The following is a 16,552-nucleotide window of genomic DNA, read 5'->3' as shown; positions in this document are numbered from 1 at the left end:
CTAGTTGGGGTTTAGTCCAAATCTGCATCCTTTCCTTCAAGGCTCAGGGGTCCAAGATTATCTTCTGTGTCTGTATTAATTGGTTTCCCTTTTCTTTGTTGAAGAGGGTCTGTGCAGTCCTTCTGCCTAGTCCGCCATCTTGCCCCGCCTCCTTTTTGAAATATTTTTATTTAGGTTTAAAAATTTTGTTACAACAGTAATATGTGTTCTCAGTTAAAAAAAAAATACATCAAATATTTTCATTCAGAAGAAGAAGAGTAACAGCCTTTCTCTCCGTCACATGTCCCTGCCAGCCCATCACCCTGGTACAGGCAGTCCCTGGGTTAGGAACGTGGGGTTTTCAGACAACTCCTACTTGCCCTTCAGTGTTACATAAATTTTCCCTCACTTTGAAACCATTGAACCAGCCGCCTGCTTGCAACAAATTCTTCATCACAGTCACTTTAACTTGCTACACGTGCAGCGTTTAAATCATTGCAAAGGCTTTGAGCCTTTTCTTGTACTAAACCAAACCCAAACCAAACCCGCTCCTTTTGAGTTGCTTCTGACTTATAGGACAGGGTAGAACAGCCCATAGAGTTGCCCAGACTATAGATTTTTATAGAAGCCGACTGCCACAGAGCGGCTAGTGGGTTCCAACCACCAACCTTTGGTTAACAGCTGAGTGCTTTAACCACTACGCCCCCAGAGCTCCTTTCTTGCACTAAACCAAACCAAACCAGACCAACCCACTGCCATCAAGTTGATTCTGACTTATAGAGACCCCCACAGGGTTTCCAAGGCTGTAAATCTCTATGGAAGCAAACTGCCCCATCTTTCCTTCACAGAGCAGCTGGTGGGTTTGAACCACTGACCTTTTGGTTAGCAGCCCACTGCCTAAACCATAACACCACCAGAGCTCGTTTCTCACACTAAAGTAAGGCTAAATAAGAGCCGTGTGCATCTGTTGTGAGTTGCCTGCAAATTCTTAAGGACATAGTTAGGAACGGATCTCTTTTCTACCCTGGGGACTGCCTCTACTGGGTCCTTACAGGTTCTATTAGCAGCTTTTTGAATGTGAACAGTCACAGGGTTCTCTGGCTTGTACTCTTCCACTGGTCCTTCCTGTTGTTCATTGATAATGCTTTGTTAGGACAGTCATTCCTAATGTGTTCAGGACTGAGGGAGAAGTGAGCGCTTTAATGTTTTATTCTAATTGCAAGAGTAATGTATGCTCATTGTCAAGTGCAGAGTTTTATCATGGAGTAGGGGAAAGTCCTGGTGTTCAAACTGAAAATCTTTTTAATGTGGTTTTCAGACACTATCATTTAACATGTGCAGATGAGTCATATTGTTCATACTACATTTGTTTATAATGTTGTTCTTAGTTGCCGTCAAGTTGATTCCGACTCATGGTGGCCCCACATGGATCAAAGCAGAACTGTGCTCCGTAGAGTTTTCAGACTGGGACCTTTCAGAAGCAGGCCACCAGGCTTGTCTTCTGAGGCAGGTCTGGATAGGGTCGGACAGCCAGCCTTTCAGCTAGTAGTCAAGCGAGCATAACCGTTTGCACCACCTAGAGACTCCTGAAGATCTTAATACAGGCTTTGAAGTGCGTTTTCAATACCAGGAAGGAGACCACTGAGTGGAAAAGGAAAGTCTGCACTGCAGACTTTAATGAATCCGAATAGATCCCGCAGGGTCATTGTCCCACCTGAGGAGACACCAAAGAGGAGGTCATTCTAGACATTAAGTTAGGGATAGTCCCCACCCCACCCCCAGCACCCTATCTGGCATCCACACACATCAGTGCACTCTCCCAGCTCCTTTGTTCCTGTTGTTGTTGTTGTTATGTGCCATCGAGTCAGCCCTGACTCATAGCGACCCCTTCTTGGGTTTCGAGGCAGTATCACTACGGAAGTAGGATTGCCCAACATTCCTTCCGAGGAGTGGCTGGTGGGTTTGAACCGCCAGCCGTCTGGTTAGCAGGCAAGTGTCTTAGCCACTATGCTACCTTTGTTCCTAGAGTTTCCTAAATCGTTTCCTGAAAACTATTCATAGTTTTAGGTGTTGTAACCTCTCCTCTGTCCGTGGGCTTCCACCTTGTACAGAAGGTCAGTGTATTTGTTGCCACCCAGGGCCTTAGGGAAAAACTCCCGAGGATTTGCCCAAACTTGTGTTCACACCCTCTCTACCCCGTGGTTTCCTGCTGTTATTACTGCTCTCCACTGAGCCGCCTTCTTTCCCGACTGAAGAGGCTTCATTTTAAAAACATGGCCCCAGAGGACAGCCCCAATCTCTGTGATCATTTTTTTCTTTTTCTCTTCATTGGACTGTCCCCCAAACGTTGTGGGTATTGGTTCTCTAGGCCAGAAGAAGCCCTGCATCCTTTGGAGTGTGGACAGTGGCAAGTCTGAAAATGACAAAGAAAAGTCCCTGGCACGTGTTAATTTTGAGTGTTATGGGCAAGTGTATTATAGAAAATGTATTGATTTAGTCAATATTCATTTCACATTAAACAGATGATTTTGAATGCTTGCTTTGTGTGTCTTCTTACTCCCTGAGGGCTGAGCATGGTGTGTGTGTGTGTGGATGTGTGTGATAAAAGCATGTAAAGAGATGAGGATTAGGGCAATGAGTGAAATCTCTGCCTTTCTTTGAAGCAGGGGAGTAAGTGTTTTGTTTTTAGAAAAAGAGTGAATGGGCCTACAGTGGGATGCGAACGGATATAGTTAGCAGGTGGGGTGGCAGGGCTCACTTGCCAGTGCAGGAGTGGAACAGAAATCAGGTACATTTTTAATCTGTTACAGCCAGTCACTCCTGGCCCTCAGTCTGAACCAAGACTTTGCATAGCATATTTCTTTTTACAGCTGTAAAGGGAGGGATGTGGGATCTCAAGACCGGACAGATTCTTAATTAGGTGACTTGAGACTCCCAATGTAGGAGTTTTGGGAGACTCCTTTGGAACCTAAATTCTTTCCCCCCAGTAATGCTATTAATACAGAAACCTGGCTTTGGAGTGACATTGCTTCCTGGGGAAGGATCGAGATTAATTGCACTTTTCATGCCCTGTACTTTCTGTATTACCTGTAATAATAATGTACATAGATTAGGTAGGGAGGATATTAAACAGAAGGATTTATGAACATTTGAATATTAAGTTGGTTATCTGTGGCTACCTTAAATGCAAGGTTGTCAAAAATAATTACAGTATACTAGCAAATACTGGCTACCAGAGACAATATAAATACCCTGAGTCAGTGCATATTGGGCTTTTGGCATGAATCATTTGCTCAACAAGGATTGGGAATACGTTCTTCATATTTATGAGGAGGAAATGAAAGAGAGCACAGGATGGGGGAGGGGAGGGGAACAAGCAAAATTAATGGTGTCGCAGACCTACTGTATTAAACTCACTACAGTGGCAGCTTGGTGCAAGGAGGGACCACCCTTGGACTGCGGGGAGCTTTGACAACTCAGCCTCCCTCTTTGTATGCACAGGAGGGTTTTTTGATGGTTCTGTTAATGGCCGGACCACTGATGCTCTGGTTTTATGATTAGGGACATTTGTAGAGTGTGTGGAGGGTGAGGTTGCTAAGTGGTTTGCAGTTGACTTCTGTAAAGCCCAACGTGTCAAGTGGAAGGCATTTGAGAAGGATATTGATGAATGCCTATCCATCTACAGGGCAAGAAAACATACCAAGTTATTAATTTCTCAATGCAGAAAGCAGTGATGACATGGAAAAGCAGCTGCCATGAAAAAAAAAAAATTATGATAGATTAGAGCAGGCAATTCTGCAAGGAGCTAATGTTTGCTAGTTAGGTTAACGGTCCAAATCCTTCCTGCTTGGGCAGAGATTTATTCCACCTCAGAGAGGCTCCCACTTCCCACTTGCTGCACTGCACCTTAGGTTGTCTTCCTGAGACCCCACTACCTGCAATGTAGCAATATTACATCGTTGGCAAATATAACAGCTCTGTGAGAAGGAAACAATTTTGTGGTAACAGTGCCATAAAAACACCTGGTCATAAGTTACAGTTGCCATTTTGACCTTTGCAGTTGAATTGAAGAATTTATTTCCTTTGTATACTTTGGGCTTATAAAGTATTTGTTACATATACTTTAAATAGTTTTATTGATAGAGTGTAGATTTGCCATCCAAGCAAATCCAATTTTATTCTAACTCCAAGTGGCCCTTCCAGTTGAGAAATATACCAAGAAGATTAACCTGTCAGCAAACAATCATTGAACATCTACCGTGTGCCAAGCACTATGCTAGGCTCAGGTTTATAGTTGTAACAGAGATAGTTTTGGCCCTGATGGTTTTTAAACTCTAGAGGGAGATAGATATTAAATAAGTAACCTCACAAATTGATAAGAAGGAAAGAAGAGTGTGCCACGCGAGAATATAGCATGTAGTTCAGATGTGCAGAAGGCCCTGCTAGCCTTTCAGAGGTAGTGTTGGCAGTTTTTTAAATGTGTGGGATATGGGTGACTTGGCTCCTCTGTCCCCAGAGATAGAAACAGAGGCCCTTCTTTTCAAAGCAAGATAGAAATAAAGGCCTGAGAACTTGTTGCCATGTGCCAAGTAATGGGCTGACCAACTAGATGTACGCCCAGGGATGCAGGACAAAGTAAACTGAGCAAGTGCTCATGCTGGATTTTAACAATGAGAAACTTCTGGAAGCCAGGCACTGGAGTGCACTGCTAGCATCCTTACAGCAGAGATTTTGGGATTGGAATCTATAATTCTTTCCTTAACTAGCTCTGAGTAGAGAGAAGGAGAACTAAGATGCAAATTACTCTGAAGATTCTAATGAAATCTCCAAGGTGGCCCTGCATATTTAAGTTGTAGAGTAGGTATCTTCAGAGCTCATTTCCAACATGAAATGGGACGGCAAGCGGCAGCATGTTTGCAGAGAATTCTTTCTTGCAGTTACAGAATGGTGTGCTATCTTAGAAAGATACTTCTAAACTGGTTACAGAAGCTGTGTGCCGTGGACCTCCAAAACTACCACCGAGTAGAAGCTTTAAGAGGCCCTGTGTGCGTGTCATTTTAGAAGATGTGTAATAGTGAGGATGATGATGCAGGGCTTTCACTCCATATTAGTTTATGATTCTTGGGATTTTATTAAATGTATCTAGTAACCAGAATATGTGTCGGCATGTAGACTGGGATCATTTAGGAGCGTGACTGGTTCTCTGTTAGGTTCAGATGCATCTCTCCCCCCCACAACGAGGACCACAGGGATTTGCTGTAAAACCCAGGGCCCTGAGTGCTAACCCTCAGGACAGAGTGGCAGCCTGGTCCTGGGACATGTGTGCACAGCCACCGTCTGCTGGGTTATGTCTAGAAAGCCTCCCCAGGGCCCCCACCCTCCAGGAGCTGCTCATGCAGCTAACCAAAGCCACGTTTGAGTGAGTAGTTCTGAGGTTCTGCAGATCAAACTCCCTCCCGCGGGCCACCCGAGTCCCTGTGTAACCGCTGGGGAACATTAACTGGCACCTTCTCTAATTAACCTGCTGTCGTAAAGCTGCACGAGTCATTGTGTTAAATATGCATCTTGAAGCAAAAATGGCAAAGCTACCATAGGCATGTTCAGATTAATAGTCTGTGTCTCTTTTCTTTCTTCCCAAGAGTCATTTAGGGAACGTGTTAGTGGATATGAAGCTCATTGACATCAAGGACACCCTGCCTGTAGGCTTCATCCCGATTCAGGAGACAGTGGACACACGTGAGTCATCCTTTAGTACCACTCATCATAATGAGAGTTTTCTTCCTCCAGGTATATTTTTAGATTTTTTTAATGTGCATTTTTCTTCAGAAACATTTTAGGAGGCCTTACCGCATACCTTGCTCTTGACAGGTATCTGACGCGGTTCTCCAAGGAGTTTGTGGAGTACTCTGGGTGGCAGCACGCTATGTCCTTTTCTCTTAGAACGGTGCCTCCTGATAGATGCTACTGCATTGACTTGCTCGGGAGTAAAATGGTGAAACTGGTTATAGTTCCTCTTTAGTCCATCCTCTGGTATTGCCGAAGCCAAGCTTGGTACGAGACCCAGAAACAGAAGGAAAAAAAAAAAAAAATCAAATGATGTCCTGGGAATACAAGTGCAATAATACCCCCATTTTTGGCTTTTAGAGCAAATGAGAAAAATCAGAACCAGAAAGACCACAAGTTAGAGTACATAGGATTGGAGTTGGACCAGAAACTCGGACCACCGTGTGACACTGGGAGCTCTGCTGGCACAGTGCCTAAGGCTAGCGGTTCAAACCCACCAACCCGTCCTCAGAAGGAAGGTTGGGCAATCTACTTCCATAGTGATACTGCCTCGGAACCCCAAGGAGGGGTCGCTGTGAGTCGAATCGACTTGATGGCCGAGAGTTTGGTTTGGTTTTTGTGTGTGACACCACGCAGAGGTGATGTGCTAATGAATTGGAAGCTTCTTCAGGCAGGATCCTGGAGTGCTTTGGGGTCCTTGTCACGCACATCAGTTACTGAAAGTGCTGGGAGATCTCTGGATAATTGTGCCTCCTCATTTAGGTGTATTGTGACATGTTGTTTTATTATTAATTACTCATTAGCCAACTTTAGGATACCCACAACAGTGAAGCAGTAAATAAAAGACAGAGGATCATGACCCAGGGTTCACTTACGAAATTCTGCATCTCATTCTTTGTCATACATACTTTATTCTTCTATAGTTAATCCCATTGTGGACCCACTGTTTTGTGCTGTGTTTTCAATGGCAGTGGGTTTATTTTTTCATTTTTTACTAGATTTCGTATAGCCCAGGCTTTCCATATCTACACAGAGCCCCATAACTGTTATTTGAGTGAAGCATGTAGATGCCCTTGTATAGTATACTTTTATTTTTTTAATCTTCTCCTCACTTTTGGAGATTGATTTGCTTTCAGTTGTTTGATATTATATGTATTAGTAAATAATCATAATAGCTAATATTCAGCATGTATTTACTGCATGCTAACCCCTGTGATAAATACTTTACATACTGTTGTTCTGTGCTGTCAAGTTGATCCCAACTCCTAGGGACCCTGTAGTGCAGAGTAGAACTGCCCCATAGGATTTCCTAGGCTGAGTTTTTACAAGAGCACATTTCTGGGTCTGTTCTTTCTTGGAATGGCTGGGGAGTTCAAAGCTGAGTGCTCAGCCATTGCACTACCAGGGCTTACATACTGGGTTTCATTGAATCTTCAGAAGATCACTGTTTGGAGATGGATCTCATCATACCCATTTCACTTATGAGAAAACTAAGGCATAATGACTACTTAGGGATGAAAGAACTATCCAAGGTCACACATCTAGAAGAAGTAGGGGAGAGAGAAAGGGGACTAGAATATATGCAAGTCTTCCCAAGTCTGGCCACACTTTAACCACAGTCCCATAGTGTAATCACATATGTGTATGTCCTTTTTACAGATAGATTTTAACTATTTATGTATAGGTTGGATTGTTTTGGTATCCACTTAGTTGAGATATACTTTATACATTGTACAATTTGCCCATTTAAAGTGTTCAGTTCAATGCTTTTTTAGTATATTCACGGAGTACAACCATCACCACAATCAATTTTAGAATATTTCATCACCCTGAAAGCCTCCCCCTATAACTGAGGTGGGTCGGTTGCTGCACCAAGGATATTCTGAGGTCAGCCCTGAGTCTTCCACCAGGTGCCTCATCACACAGGAGGGTGAGTTTAAGGTGGCCTCTTCATTTCAGCTGTACAGTCATTTCTTGGAACCTTACCCAGAGGACAGAGCCCAAGTTGACCAGATAAACCTATGGCCAGCCCTGTGAAGTCGGAGAGCATTTAAGGGCCTGGTTTTGTAAAGTCAGCCAAAAATATGAGATTCCTGTAATTAATTTAAAATACAGTTTGTTGCAATCTATATAGCACTTAAAAATGGGAAGGCTGTTTGTTTTAGTGAAGTGCTGTGTGCTTTCTCTGTGTTCATTAGCATGACTGAACACATTTCTATTGACTATGTATAATATGTTTACTTAAAATTAGGCCTGCTTAAGCATGTGTAATTAGTGGCTCCATTTCCTACCCTGAGTTTGCTGTAGATGGAAGACTGGAGCCAAGAACAGTGTGGCAAAAACAAATAAAATACCTGCATTTTAGTTTACTTGGAGGAAAGGTTTTATCTTCTTCACACTTTCAAAGACCTAATGTTATCCACTAATAATTTAATTTTTGAAGGTGCGGGATTGTTATGGACTTTCCCTCCAGGATACCATCCCTGGCTCATTAGATTCAATATTGGGGTCTAGACTCAAGACGTGACTTCTCACAGGTTATAGATTTCCTCAAATCTTCAGACTCCTCACTTAATGAAAACACAGTTTCTAAAAAACCACCACCAATAACAACCTCCCCACACTCACTCCCCACCCCACCCCCCAAAAAAAGCCCACTGCCAACAAAAAAATACCAGTGATTTTAATTCCTTTCTTAGTAAACTCATCAAGACCAGCAGGTAGGGCTGCCCACCCCCTTCTCATTCCAGCTCTGGTGGTCTACTGCCTAAGGCATTTGACTGCTAACCAGAAGGCTGGTGGTTCAAACCCGTAGCTACTCCATGGAAGGAAGACTGGGTGATCTACTTCCATAAAGATCTACCGCCCCGGAAACCCCAGGGGGGGTCACTGTGAGTCAGAATCAAATCTATGGCAGTAAGTTGGGTTTTGGTTTTTGGTTGAATCAGTTGTGTTAGCTTTTTGCTTATTTCCTGTGACATAGCTAAAAACTCTTGAAAGTCAATACCAAACACTAAAATAAATGTGTGCTAGAGGTTAACTTGTAATAATGATGATAAGAGAACTCATGGCTATTCTTAATCGAGCACTTACTGGGAGCCCTGGGTGGCACAAACAGTTAAGCGGTCTGCTACTAACTGAAAGTCTGGTGGTTTGAATCTATCCAGAGGGCTTCAGAAGAAAGGCCTGGTGATCTCAGAAAATTTACAGCCATGAAAGCCCTGTGGCGTGCGGCTCTACTCTGAAGCCCACGGGGTCGCCATGAGTCAGAATCCACTCAATGGCAACTGGTCTGGTTTTTAGTGTCCCAGGCATTGGGCTAAAAGAACCATATATGTTGTCACATTTAATCCTTCCAACATCTCTACAGGGTGGGATTTCATTAACCCCTTTACAGATAATGAAACTGAGGCTCAGTGAAATTAAGTAACTTGCCTAAGGAAACAATGTCAGAAAATTATGAAGTTGGGATTTCAACTCAGATCTGTCTGATTCATGTGAATGGTTGCAGTTGATTGAAACTCATGTTTGAAAACACAAATGAACAAATAAACATTTTGTTGGTCACTGTTGGAAGTTACACCAACTCTAAAACTTGATAAAAGAAAAGAATCATGTATTTATCCTTCCTTTCCTGTGCAGACTATTTCAGGGAGACCAGTAATTGATGAAGGTTTTTTTTTTGTTGTTGTTATTTCAATAGTAGAATTTGATCTAATAAGTGCAGAAGGAATAACAGAATTTTAAAAAGGTTGCTGTTTTGCAACCTTTAATGAAATTATTTCTAGGCAGCAATCATTAGGGGTTGAGAAAACCATTCAGACAAAGGTTGTTGGGGCACTTTATAATCGAGGGACTGGGCCACCACCACCAGGGCCTGACAGGAAGGCACAGCTGGACTGCAGGCCTTGTGAAATGACGTCATAGGAAGTACACGAATCACCGTGAAGTGCTCGTCCCAATTTCTCCAGCCTGCCAGTGCCCTGAAGAAAATGAAGGATAGAGGTTGTTACAGAATAAAAGGGATTTAAGAGCTTTAACAACAAAATGTCTAGATCCTGCTCTGGACAAACCAACAGTAAAATGACATTGTTGAGATAATGAAGAAAATTTGAATATAGACAAACTGTTGGGTGGTAGTAAAGAATTTTTGTTCATTTTATTGAGAATGATAATAAATGGTGGTCGTGCTGGAAAACTGTCCATCACAGATGCCTACTGAGATTTATGGGTAACGTGACTTGGTTGTCAGAGATTCATCTTAAATACTCCAGTCAAAATAAATGGGGCAAGGGAAGAGATGAAACAGGCTTGTCCATTGACAGTTGTTGAAACTGGATGATGAGAACATGTAGTTTTTTTTGTTTTTGTTTCTGTTTTTTATTTTTTTTTTTATTTTAAGAGCTTGTTTTACATTCAAAGTCACGAGTACATTTAGTTTCATTCCTTGTTCGCCATGTCCAACCCTAACCCAGTCTCCTCCCCTCCCTACCCTGCAACACTCCCCCTGTGCCCCTCATAATTACACACTCCTGTTTGTCCTGCATTTCCTCAGTTTGAATGTTGGTCCTTTGGCATCTCATGTCTATTGCTTTAAGGGATGTATTACCATTGAGTGTGTGGTTGCGGCATCCTGGGTTGAGTGGTCTGCGTGTACATCTTGTTAACTATTGGGCTGAGAGCCCGCCCCTGGGGGTGAGTTTTATTCCAGTCATCGAATGTATTTCAGGGCCATAGTATTGGGATTCTCACCAGACTTCATCTGACCAGTAATTCTGGTTATTAATTGAGTTTTTGGATTTTGTTCCACGTTTTACCTCCCACTCTACCCCGGATCTCCAGATTTGATCCTTTCCTGAGTGGTTGCATTGGTAGCCGGGCACCACCCGATTCTTCTGGTCTTGAGGGCCATCGTATCCTAGGGCTGATTGGTTTTAAATGCCCTTTTTTGTGTGTGTGTGTGAGTTCTTCTTTACTTCTGACGCTAGGAGACCATTAGCTACATCCTAGATGGCTGCTTGAAAACTTTTAAGACCTCAGTTGCTACTCAACAATGTAGGATGTGGAGCAATGCTTTTATGTATTTTGTTGTGCCAATTGAGTCTGGTGTACCCCAGTACTATGGTCCTGAGGTAGTAGCTCTATTGGATCTCTCTCCCATAGTGTTGGGATGTCTGTGAGGGATTACTCTGTGTCTGTCTTCTGTTGTTTCTGTAAGGACTGCAGGTATTTTGTATCGCAGGTGTCTGTACAAGTTAAGCCTCAGCTGCATCTATCCTTGGTCTAGTTGTTGTTGTTATGTGCTATCGAGTTGGCCCCGACTCATAGCGACCCATCCTTGGGTTGCCAAGGCAGTGTCACTACAGAAGTAGATTGCCCAACCTTCCTTCCAAGGAGTGGCTGGTGGATTTGAACCACCAGCCTTCTGGTTAGCAGTCAAGTGCCTTAGGCACTATGCTACCAGAGCTCCTTCCTTGGTCTAGAGTATACCTCTATTCACTGATCCCTGTCTGATCATTCAGGTGTTTATGTGTTTATCTGTATAGCCTAGTGTTTGGCGTTAATGGCAATGTGGTGTTGTGGACACATTGGTTGGTTTTAACATCTGTCGTCTATCTCTTATGTGCACAGTTCGGTGTCCTCTCTTTTCCCAATGTTATCAGAACATGTAGTTTTATTGTACTGTTCTTTCTACTTCTAGGTATGTTTGAAACTTTCTATGATTAAAAAAAGTCCATGTGTAAAACATGTAAATACTCAGGACCCAGCGTGTAGGTATCTGATGACTTGAGCAGAGACTTTGGTCATGGCTTTTGGAAGCCAGGCCCGTGGGTTTGTTGCCAGGCTGCTGCTCCTTGCAGAGATGCATGTACCCCTGGGAGCCCTTTTTTAGGGGATGTTTGGGGTCAGGTCCTGACTGACACCTACTATGTAATGGCAGCCTGTCCACTGTGGCCTCAAGGAGGGCAGGATGGGAGAGCCCAGCTCTTCTGTCAGGTGTCCTGGGTGACCAGTCACTTGCACTGCCAAGAAGGCAAGGTGATAGGGAGCCTTGGTGTTCAGAAGTTCGATTTTGGTATCTCTGGGAGACTCACATCTTTTCTGTTGTTGTCTTTTTCTTCAGAGGAAGTGGCTTTTAGAAAGAAGAGGCTGTGTATTAAATTCATCCCACGAGATTCAACTGAAGCTGCCATCTGTGACATTCGAATCATGGGCCGGACCAAGCAGGCACCCCCTCAGTACACCTTTATCGGGTAAGCCTTGATAAAGATCTCATTCACTTCTCTCTTCTGAGAACAATCAGTCACTCCTGGGGATGAAGCCCTGAGAATTTCAGTGAGACTCAAGGCTCTTGGCTGCCTGCCTCTCGTCCACCTTACCAGCCCTAGCTTTCATTGCTGCCTTTCCCAACTATGTTGCAGCTGGTTCAAAATGCCAGGCTGTTGGCCTCCCTGTGCCTTGATTCACGCCGTTTGCGCCTTTAAGGACCTCTCCTGCCCCTTGTTCTTCTGAGGATTCATCCTCCAAGCTCTTCTGGAGCCTTCCTAGATGCCTGAAAGCCAAGATAGTCTCTCTTTGTGTTACTCCTGGGCCTCAACTCTCCACACTGTTGGTTTATTCACCCGCTTCAATGTTATGGGACACCTATTAGGTCCTGCTGGACTGAAGACACAGGTTATGCTGGTGAAGAAGGCAAACAAGGACCTTCCTCTCATAGAATTGATGTTCTAAGGGAGAAACAAGCCATAAACAAGAAAATAAATAAGTGAGATGATTTCATATAGTGAAGAAAATAAAACACCACAATGGAGTGGGAGCTACTTCAGTTGGGATGGTCAAGATGTGACATTTGAGCTGAAAACATAAATGTCAGGAGAAAAATAGCCATGCAGAGATTTGAAGGCAGAGCCTCCTGGGTAGAGGAGAAGAACAAGTATAAAAGAGAGAATGAGCATGGCGTTTCTGGGGAACAGAAAGCAGACCAGTGCAGCTGGAGTGAGCAAGCAAAGGAAGGATGCCAGAGACGAGGGGGCACCTTGGGGGGCACGGTGGCAGTCTGGATTTTCTTCCAAGTGTACTAGAAAGGCATTGGAGAGTTCTGAGGAAGAAACACGAATGTCATATGAGTATATGATAATGCCTTGAACACTTTTTGGTCTGACGTTTGTCTTCCCTGGTGAGCAGTGAACTGTTGAGGGCTGGGCTCCTGCATGTCTTGTTCATCCTGTATTCCAAGCATGAGCACGGGACCTGGTGCTGTAGCTGTTTCATAAATACTAACTATGAGGACACTCATTTTGGGCTCTTTTGATTGTAAGCTAACTGGCTTCAACAAAAGAAAGAATCTGTTGACTGCTGTCACTGAAGAATGCAGGGGAGAGGGCAGGATCAGTTTCAGGTGTGGTTGGATTTAGGTGCTCAAAGTACGGCGCTAGAATCTGGTTTCTCCCTCTCTACCTCCTTGTTCCGATTCCTCTGGGTTGATTCCATTTTTAGACATATTCTCCCCCAGAGGATACATGGTAGTACAGTAGCGTTGCCTACTTTTCGTGCAAGTTCAAGTCCAAAGGAAAAGAGCAAGTAAGAGCAAGTCTATGGTTCTGTTGGTTCAAAGAAAAGTTCTAAAATTCAGTCCCATTGGTCTTGACTGTTCCAAGGAGAGTTGTGTGCACCCTGAACCAGTCATGATTATTTGAGAAATATCATTCTGATCAACTAGACTTGAGCTGAAAATAGAGTGACCTCTGTTGGAACTCGTGGATGAAGAATGAGGGGAGTGGCTCCCCCAAAATATATAGGAAGAAGGAGTAAAAAAAAAATCAGAAGTAGGGTGAACAGATGCTGGATTTCCAAAAGATACCATTTCATTACTTGGTAACGTGACATTTGAGTCTGTCATGTTCATCAGTTTGGTAGGTGGCTTTTCAGCCCCTTCGGCCATAGCCTCCTCCCCAGGCCGGGCTTTCCAGGCATCGCGTTTGTCACTGTAGGTTCCAGCAGTGCATTCACCTGCTTGGGCTTTTGAGGTCAGTGTCCTGGATCTGGTTCATGTTCTGTTTTGCTTCTTTTTCTTTTGAGCCCAGAGCCTCCTCTTTACTCTAAAAGCCAGGGCCTCTCCTCTTAGCCCAGCCACAGTCCAGGCCGTGGACAAGAGCTATACTGTTTTTTGGCACAGTGTGGGCAGGAGGCATCACACATATAGAGATTGTTTTCAGCATGGTTGCTGATTAACAGTTTCTTTAGATTCTTTAGCTGTGCAGTCTGACTGCTCTGATTCTGTGCTTCTTAAGATGGAATCTATGATCCTTGCCTTCCAACATGCTCAAAAATCCTGTTTTGCCACATTGTTTAAATTAATTATGTAAACAGGATCATAAGAGCAGGAAATAATTAAGAAATAATAACCATGCTTCAAGTACCTTAGAAACAGCTGTTTACGTGCAAATAATAGAAACTAACACTTTGATCATGAACTTTCAAAGTCCAATTTCAGTTGTTATATGTATTTTTAATTACAAACTATAGTGTATACATACATATATATATATATATATATATATATATATATATTTAATTGTGATTTGGGTGAAAGTTTACAGCAAATTCACTTTCCATACAGCAGTTCACATACACTTTTTCTCACGACATTCACTATAATTTACCCCAATGCAACAGCTCCCCTCCCACTTCCTCCCAATAATTACCTCTTCCCTGTGTCCATCCTCCATGCACTCCTGCCCCCTGAACTGTCTCCCTGTGCATAAGCAGCCCTTCTTTCTCCCATGATTGTTCTCTCCAAGGAGTGTATCTACCTCAGGTAAATGTTCAATGTGCCTGTATTTTGACAAACTATAGTATTTTAAAAGCTTTCTTTTTTAAAACAATTTAAAATCTCAAAGAATAGATTTTTATCATACATGACTTGATAATCAAAACTGGAGTCTTTTTGTTTTTTGGCATTTTGAAAAGATTGCCAAATAAAGTATATTTTTGTTTCATCTTGGCACAAAAGTTCTTTTCCAGAGGAAAAAAATTCTAGTGTTATTTTTAAGTAAGAAAAGAGAGTTCAGTATGTAGAACTTGAAGTCACTTATTCTTAAAAATGGGCACAATTCCACGTTACTTTGCAAAGGTTTGGCATGTCAGCTGGAGGAGACGGAAACCTCAGGTTAAGAACGAGATCTGACATCTTGGAGCCGTGACTAAGATAGGGTAAAATCGGAAAAGCTGGTTGGAATCTGTCATCTAATAATATGTCTTGCGGTGTTCTGAGCAGCTTACTATAAGTGCCTGCAGAATAAATCTGTTCTCATGTTTTGAAGAGATGATATCCTTATCACATATCTCTATCACATCACAAAGATCCAGTTCTGTGGGGCAATTGAGAAGTTGTAGACTGGATGTGACTAAAATAGCCCCGTTACAATGCTGAAGAACATACCTGCCTCATAAACAGTCATGGCTGTGTGTACAAGGCTGGCCTCTGCGTGTGTGTGCCAGGGGCTGTATACTAAAGAGCCTGGTGTGGCATCTGTAAGGCCCTTTTGTGCCCACTCTTAGTTGAGGTGGTGGGTAAGGCATGTGCCTGGGGCTTTGCGGTTTTAAGATGTCCCCAAAACACGGCAGGAGATTGGCTGACCTTGAGAATGAGGCCAAGTGTAGGTGCCATCTCAGCTTTAAGGGGTTATATCCTGAAATGATGGGTCCTTGGGTGGTATAAACAGTTTGGACTCAACTGCAGACCTACCTACCCAGCAGCGCTGTGGAAGTAAGGCCTAGTGCTCTACTTCCATCACGATCACGGCCAACGAGACCCTGTGGAGCAGTCCTTCTCCGTAACACACAGGGTCACCGTGAGTCAGAGTGGACTCAGTGGCAGTGGGCTGAGTCTTTTTGGTTAGACACCTGAAATAGGACCATTTGTAGAGTAGGGTGGGCCTGATTCTTCTTGTGTTAAAAACCAGGCATACATGTCTGTCAATCCATTTTTCTGTCTGCTTCACCCTAATTGCAAAAAAGGATTTGAAGTGGATTACCACCTAAATACCTACAATGAACTGGTAAAGTAAAAAGAATTTTTAAAAATGAGAAATAAGGGAAATATCAATAGCAGTAGGAAGGCACGCTCTGTGGTGGGTGCAGAAAATGGCTGTGTTGTCAAGTCGTGCCTAGTTGGGAGAGCTGCCCTCACATTAGACTCTGAACCTTGACACCCAGAGTACAAAGGGAGGTGATGTAACTGATCTCGGATGGGCAGGAATTGATTCGCTGGTCGTTCAGGCTGTGACTCTTAAATGAGTCGGTTTGCTTTGTCACTCTGGTAAATGCTTTGTGTTAAACAGCACCATAAAGATTTCTCTTTTCTCCTGAAGGGAACTGAACAACATGGGGATCTGGTATCGAATGGGCAGAGTACCAAGAAACCACGATTCATCTCAACCCACAACACCTTCCCAGTCATCCGCCGCTTCCACCCCAGCCCCCAACCTTCCCAGGTGAGGCTTTGCCCGTGGTGTCCTGTGCACAGCTCTGCGGTCTGGAGTCCTGCCATGTAACGTCGTAGAACACCTTTGCGTAGTATCTGCAGCACACGGCAGGAAAACTGTAGAAGCAATAGATCTTTAGAGGAGATTTTTAAAAATCCATTTAGGAACTTCTGTGTTACATGAATTTACAGGCTTATAACAGCAGAGCATACAACGTAAAATTGGCTGTTCCAGGGAGCTTAGAGCTACACGTAGACACGTGCTTTGTAACCATGTAGTTGGGGTCACAGGCCTGAGAAGGG

The 16,552-nt window shown here is 43.4% G+C and overlaps 1 protein-coding gene across 1 annotated transcript in view; it reads left to right on the top strand.

Moving 5' to 3' along the window:
• The window catches only part of MVB12B (multivesicular body subunit 12B), a 204,133-nt gene that overhangs the window by 47,526 nt on the left and 140,055 nt on the right, over positions 1–16,552 (top strand). The window contains exons 3-5 of the mRNA XM_007944376.2: positions 5,619–5,715; positions 11,888–12,017; positions 16,137–16,259. Coding sequence (XP_007942567.2) covers positions 5,619–5,715; positions 11,888–12,017; positions 16,137–16,259 — 350 coding nt within the window. The remainder of the gene's footprint in view (positions 1–5,618; positions 5,716–11,887; positions 12,018–16,136; positions 16,260–16,552) is intronic.

The sequence above is a fragment of the Orycteropus afer genome, unplaced genomic scaffold (assembly GCF_000298275.1).
Source record: "Orycteropus afer afer isolate SDZICR_OR568_19922 unplaced genomic scaffold, OryAfe1.0 scaffold00123, whole genome shotgun sequence".
In the NCBI taxonomy this organism is placed as follows: Eukaryota; Metazoa; Chordata; class Mammalia; order Tubulidentata; family Orycteropodidae; genus Orycteropus; species Orycteropus afer.
Note: the sequence above shows the minus strand (reverse complement) of the source record. Positions and strands in the feature narration are given on the sequence as shown.